The 7386-nt window shown below is 43.3% G+C and overlaps 1 protein-coding gene across 2 annotated transcripts; it reads left to right on the forward strand.

The window, feature by feature from the left end:
- Positions 1 to 381: 381 nt before the first annotated feature.
- LOC311010592 (synaptogyrin-1-like) lies at positions 382 to 6198 on the forward strand. Of its 2 annotated transcripts, none has more exons than XM_084005143.1 (4): positions 382 to 585; positions 2018 to 2252; positions 2858 to 3003; positions 5255 to 6198. In XM_084005143.1, exons 1-4 carry the CDS (start codon positions 481 to 483, stop codon positions 5480 to 5482), a joined length of 714 nt encoding a protein of 237 aa, XP_083861269.1. In that variant the 5' UTR covers positions 382 to 480; the 3' UTR covers positions 5483 to 6198. The 2 variants fall into 2 exon arrangements, with proteins under 2 accessions (XP_083861269.1, XP_083861270.1); XM_084005144.1 differs by lacking the exon at positions 5255 to 6198 and adding an exon at positions 3113 to 3232.
- The last annotated feature ends 1188 nt before the right edge of the window (positions 6199 to 7386 follow it).

A 7386-nucleotide genomic window follows, 5' to 3' on the forward strand; every position in this document is an offset into this window, starting at 1 on the left:
ATAACTAATGAATGATAACTATTTCCCCATCTGAAAGAGCATTTCTTTTGTAGAGAGAATTAATTAAACAGGTAACCGAATAAGCAATCTATTAAAAATAAATCAATAACAGGAATGTACAGACTGTTTGAGGGCTTTGGTCTATCGCCATGGTTACCGCCCTGCTGCTATGCCATTGGTTAAAACTCTGTACATATGTATAAAAAAAATAAAAAATAAAAGAAATTTGAATCTCTTTTGATTATAATGTTCCTTAAGATCTTAAGTTTGAGTAAAATAATTTAGTGAAAGATAACACGTGATTGTACATTCACTGAGGAGGAGGAGGAGGAGGAGGGTAGGGAGGGGAGGGAGGAGAAGGAGGAGGAGGAGGGGGAGGGAGGAGGGAAGGAGGGGAGCAGGACGCCGTCGCGCCGCGCAGCTCTCTGACCGTCGTCTCCGCTTCTCTCCGCGGGCGCCAGGCTGCACTTCGCCGGAAGGATGGAGCCAGCGGGCGCGTACGGCGCCGCGAAGGCCGGCAGCGTCGCCTTCGACCCGGTCGCCTTCTTCACGCATCCCCGGACCATCCTCAGACTGATGTCGTGGGTAAGTAGCCTGAACCTCCTCCGCAGTGTGGTGGATATCAATGAGCGGGCCTAGCTGCTGCCCCCCCCTCCCCTCTCTCTCTCTCTCTCTGTCTCTGTCTCTCTACCATTCACATGGTTGCTGTCTCTGCTTTTTATTCGTACACATGATTATTTATTGTTTCAGTAGAAGATTCTCTGTTGTGCATCTCGGTCTGATACGTAGACGTGATTCCTGACTGGAGCTCCAGGAGTCTGATTTCCATATGTTTATCTGGAGCCTCTTTGTGTCTAGATGGGAACGCTCCCCCCGAACCAGAATGGAACACCTCCATCTCTGTGTCTGCTGTGATGCTGAGCGGCTGAGTCACCTCCTTTTGGTTTTAAAGCAGGCACAGTTAGAATAAACCCTCTCTTTTCTTTCAGGGGAGAAACCACATATTATAAACTGGACATAATTATATGAATTGCTAGAGATTGGGGTCAAAATAAATTAATCAAGCCAATGTTTCTCTCAGTTGATGAATTGTTTCGTCTATAAAATGTGAGAAACTGGTGAAAAATGCCTTAAAAATGCCTTAAAAATGCCTTAAATCAAAAGGTGTTTGCTTGTTTTGTCCAACTGAACCCCCAAAATATGAATTTTACTACTTTGACTATCATTATCACATGATACGATTAAACAAAAGAAACAAAGAAACGACAATTATTGAAATCGACTGATCGTCTCCACTATAATAGAAATATCTAAAGATGAAGTGAATTAAACATGTATTTGCACACTTATTTGCAGTTAGGCTGGTGTCCTCTCCCAGTTTTAAGGGAGTTAAGTAAGATTTCTTAAAGAATAATTTCATCCAAATGACACTTTTGAGATGGTGTTTGTTTTTTTTTGCTGAGATTCTGAGACACTGAGACTTCTGCCATCAACCAAATACCATTATTGCTTCTGTTTGAGTGGAGAGAGGTCTGAAGGCAGCTCCGGTGTCAAAGTTTAATATTTGTTTATTTGAAAAAGCTCAACAGCAACGATTTCTCTCTGAAACAATGAGAAATCTCAAAATATCTCTTCCTGTGAATCAAGTCAAAAGCAAGTGGGGAAATGTTTTGCGATTTGGATGAACTTTTTCATCTTGAAGAAATGTTGCTCCATTCCTCGATGACAACTGAGTCCACAGCTTTTAGGATTTCTGCAACTTTAGTTGCCAGTTATTGGGAGATTGTTGTGTTGATGTTTGGGAGACTCGGTGTCTTTGTATCGGATCAACATGAAGAGAAACCCACGCGTCCGTGTGAGCAACCAAAGGCATTTGTGAGTTCAGTGTGAGTTCATTCTCTTCTCCCTGTTACAACGATCCACCAGCTCACGGCCTCCCCCGTCTCACCCCCGTCTCACCCCCGTCTCACCCCCGTCTCCCCCTGTCTCCCCCGTCCCCCGTCTCCCCCCCCTGCAGGTTTTCTCCATGGTGGTGTTCGGCTGCATCGTGAACGAGGGCTACATCAACATCGGCAGCGAGCGTTTGCTCTGCGTCTTCAACAACAACGCCGACGCCTGTAACTATGGCGTTACCGTGGGCGTGGCCTGTTTCCTCGGCAGCATCTTCTTCCTGATCCTGGACGTTTACTTCCCCTCCATCAGCAACATCAAGGACAGGCGGCGGGCCGTGCTGCTGGACCTCGCCTTCTCTGGTACATAATATACACCTTAATACATCTGCTCTAACTGTACTTAGTCTGAGGTACTTGTACTTTACTTGAGTATTTCCATTTTCTGCTGCTGTATGCTGTACTACATTACAGAGGCACATATTTTACTACATTTATATGATATGATACATATTCATACTTTATTGATCCCCAGTTACCAGACATATATTAAGTATATAATTAGATTAAATGAGCTAATTTTTATCAGTTGCGACATTACAGTGTTGTAGGCATATTATTATTTCTGTAACTGTGATTTATATTACATATAATATTATTATAAATATGCCACTCTACATAATGAATATTCTTACTTCTGCTACTGAAAGTACAATTATTCTTAAGAAATCATTTGAATGCTTCAGTTTTACTCGTAATAGAGTGTTTCTACAGTGTTGTATTGATACTTTTACTTAAGTACAATGTATTAGTACTTCTTGCACCTCTAAACAAATACATGTTCTTGAAGAACTATCTAGTCTGTTTCTTTTTTTTAAATCAAGTAAAGAACGTATTGTTTTTTTCATTAGAGTGTTAAAAGATGCTGCATGTGACCTTCTTCTGACCCCTCTATGTCCCGCCTCCAGGTCTTGCTAGCTTCCTGTGGTTCGTTGGCTTCTGTTTTCTAGCCAATCAGTGGCAGGCTACCTCACCAGAGGAGCTGCCATTGGCCCAGGGCTCCGACGCCGCCAGAGCCACCATCGCCTTCTGCTTCTTCTCCATCCTGACCTGGGTCTGTATGCTACTGTGTTTACATTTATGCATTCGTGTTCATCATCATCATCATCATCATCATCATCATCATCATCATCATCATCATCATCATCTTGTGTGTATTTCAGGGTTATCAGTGTCTGCTGGCAATGAACAGATTTAAAAGCATTCCCTACGTGGAGGACATGCAGATGCTCCTTCCAAAGAGCCCCCCCACCCTGTCTCTAGTCTAACACACACACACACACACACACACACACACACTGAAAGTAGTGTGTCATGTATTTCCTTCAGTAATACTAGTTAAGTGGTAGAAGTGGCAGATTCAGAATACAGCGTTTCCAATACTTTATATCATAAATTCATATTGTTCATTCATATTGAATTCAGTTTGCTTGAAATCATTCATTTGGGCGACAGATTTCTGTTTAAATTGGATGTGTTTGTGGTTCATTCATCATATATATCTGCGGGGGCAGCGGCGGCCGGAAGGTTTTACAAGTTTCCAGTTAAGTTGGATCCTCTGAGAACGAATGTCTGGGGGGGAAGTGCCCTCGAGCAACGCCCTTCACCCCCAACTGCTCCCGTCCAGCTGCTCGGCAGCCAACAGTCCGACCTGGACACACCTGTTCTGGTTGTGTGTAACCATGGCGACGTGAACAGTGTCCCCTGAAAAGAGCTGCTCTCAGCAGGACTCACGCTGGAGAACACGGTCGATCAGACAGAACCCAGCAGATAATTATTAATGAAAACTCAGTGGACCTCGTTAAAACAGTTTCACTGTCGAGTCATTCATCTCACTGTCAGACCTGAAGAGGTTCGCCTGGAACTGTGTCAATGAAAGACCCAGGTTTTTAGTGTTTACAGCAGTTCTCTCCTAAACGGTTCCAACGTTCCTCTGTAGGAGATTAATGGCGTGTGACGGAGAGCCTAACGATGTTCTTTGACTTCGGCTCTTGACTCTTGATTGAGGGAAGTCTACTGATGTTGCACATTAAAGCTGTATTATGTCTATTCTACTCATTTACCCCAATATCACCAAGTTTCCTCAGACCCTCGCTTCTAAAGTCTTCAGGCTTTCAAACATCTGAGAAACAGTAATGCTATAGAGTCACGCCCCCTAAAGGTGTTCCCAACGGGTCCTTATTATTATATTTTAAATTGACAAACTTCATGTGTGTAATTATTGCCACATTTCAAACGGAATTAAAAAAATGTGTTTTCTCTCCTGATTGACGGCCGCAGATATTCCATGAACTATGGTCCCCTGATGGTCCACCAGCACCGCATTCTATAAGATGCTCTCAAGGTGCATTATGGGAAATGCAGGATTTTAACACATTAAGGACTAAAAGGATCAAATATCTCAGCCTCTGTTGCGTTGATTTGAACTATTCTTTCTTAATCCCCGACTTTATGAAGGACCATACTAAATTACACGTTTACATAATATCCCTGAAATGTAACATTCTGTTCATTTTAGGTTTCCTGAACTTAATTTCGCCACTGAACAGGAGATTATCATAAATGCTCCAGTTCCAGGAACTTTCAGAGGCTGCTGTCGGTGCAGATGTGTTCTTATGTCACCACAACAACAACAACAACATCAACAACATCAAACCCCAATGTTACCACTTAATATTGAGTAGGATAACTAATACTGTATCAGACAACGGAGGATGCCTTTCAGGAAGAGCTGGAGTCAGATTAAAGATGGAGAAAGTGCAGAATGCCTGATTTTAAAGGATTATGGTGAGATTATAGAAAAATGACGGTTCACAATGGGCCTGACTGAGAAAACAGTGAAGGGATTTGAAACGCTGGATTCAGTTTTGGGCTTCAGACCAGCTCGTTTATATCCTCAGTCCCAGTTTGTAAAGGCTGGACCCAGAAGGACACTGAACCGTAACCTCAGCAGGGTCGTAAAAAGTTTAGGTTATGCGTTTCCCGAAATTATTATGATTATTATTAAGTTTCTTAGTGAGGGGAGTGACTTTGGTGATGGAAGAAATACCTCGAGAGATCCTGGAGGGACTGCCATAACATTGTGTGCAGACATTCGTGGTCTCAAGAGGATGAATCCTAATGACAATCCCATCAGCCTCAACTGTACATTGTGTCGAGGGCTCATAAGTAGATGTTGGCATGCCAACACACATTATATCTGCTAAATATAAGAATGTTAGCACATGCTCTTTGCTCTGAAAAAAATGCTGCAACTAACAGCTTCTGCTAATGTGTGTATGTGTGTGTGTGTGTGTGACTAACAGGCTGTACTGACGCTGAGCGCACTGCGGCGCTTCTTAACCGGCAGCAAAACGAACTTGTTCACATGGCAACACCTGGATCCTCCCCTCGGCAACGCTCGAGCTACGCCGTACCCCATCGCCAACGGAGCTACCATAGTAACCACAAACCCCTATCAGGCTCCGCCCTTCACCGAGACCCTGGACCCCCAGAAACTGACACAGCAGAGACCCGTGGCGCCCGCCTTCTAGAGACAGGAAAGAAAGAGGCGTGAGTCGAAAAGACACTGCGTATGACGCAAGCACGGGCAACTTCCTGCCTCGCTGATTAGTGGCTTTCCGTCCTCTGCTGGGATTGGTGGGATTTTTGGGTCATGTGAGGATGTATGATCTATTTTCACCATGGCAACTGCTGGCTCAGCTTAGTTAGCTGTAACTCCCTGTGTCGAGAATTGTCTTCTTCTGTTCATGCACACACACACATTCACACACTAATATCTGCACCAAACACAGCTGTAGTCACTCACATCTGGATATATATACATGTACGCCTGGAAACAAGCACACACACATACATATATACAGTATATATACACACACACACACACCTGGAGGCACACACACACTCCCTGACTGCATGTTCATACAGTGAGGTGCAGAACAACATACATGTAGATCTGCTTCTGTTTGCCCTCCGTCCGTCTGGCCAATCACAAGCTGCCATGCACACACACACGTGGCCTCCGATTGGGTGAAATTGAGACAGACAGTTAGCTTGAACGAACAGATTGTGGGGAAATGGGCGATGGGCGGTAGAATTTAGTACATTTTCTTAGCAAGAAAATAAAGGCAGGTCAGCTTAACGCATTCTGAATGCTCTAGTGTTTCAGTGTGAAATATTCATGTGATTAAATATTTCATTGTGATATGCTGAAGTGGTGAAGTGAAATATGAAAAATAAAATCTATCCACCAGACCAGAGTCGACGTTTGTTCACATCACGTTTGAATAATTTCATCTTTGCGTCTTGCAATACCAGGAATTATTCCTTAATATAATTATGTATCGAGACCAAATCCAATGAAGTCTTCAGCATATTAATCAACATCTGCTGGAGGACTATCATTAGAAAGGGCACTCGCCTTGTGTTGGTTTCAATTGCAGCAGCAGTTGTGCTGTACGTTATCTTTATTTTTGGATTCAGTGACTCGTGTTGGACCTCAACAGGAAGTCCTGAGGATACATTTAATACATGTTAATAACCCTTCTCATACATTTAAGACCTCATTGCTGCCTCCAGTTGGAACTGATTTAATCAGCGACGCACTTTACCCTTCTTTATGTTTCATAAAATACATATATTCATTTATAGAAATAAAAAATAAATAGGTTACATATGTGTATATCCTATATTTTTTATTATCTATATTTTATTATATTATATATCTTATATTTTTATGTCATATAAAAGTAATAATATAGTATGCCATACAAATATTGCATAGGAAAACATGAAAAAATTACGTAGTAAAGTATTTTTACAAAAAAAAAAAATACATAATATATATGTGTAGGAGCAATTTCTTTCGTTTTGGTCAAAGAACTACAAGTCGTCGCAGTTTTTCGTTTGAATGACGTAATCACAGCGCGGCCGTGGTCTCCAGAAACAGACAGGTTTGTGTGTGACGTCAGGACGCCGAGAAGAAAGTGTCCTCGCGTTTGATTGAAGAAGGTGTTTGATCCGTTGAGTCCACGTTGACGCGCATCGAGCTTCTTCCTCCAAGTTGCTGAGTTTGTTGACGTCACTCATTCTCTGATGCGGTTTAACACACCGGACCTCCAAGCAGCGCAACTCAAAGTAAGTGATGTCTTTGTGGATATGATGAAGCACGTTGACACCGAAGTGTTCATTGACAGCTTGGCATTAAAACATCATACAAATAGACATAATGGGCCCTAGTTTCGTAGACCAGGCGCAGTCAGCTTTCAGCGCACCTGCGCCGCGCCGACGGGGTGTGTCCGCCTGGACTTTGCAAGTTTCGTGCACCGCGCAGGCCGGCGCAGGCTCGCGCAGGCACACCTCCCGACTCGCCCACCGGCGCAAGTGGGAAAGAGGGAGGAGAAGAAGGCGTGAGTGGGAGACGAGGAGGAGACGA

Source organism: Eutrigla gurnardus (genome assembly GCF_963514095.1).
Source record: "Eutrigla gurnardus genome assembly, chromosome: 3".
Lineage (NCBI taxonomy): Eukaryota > Metazoa > Chordata > Actinopteri > Perciformes > Triglidae > Eutrigla > Eutrigla gurnardus.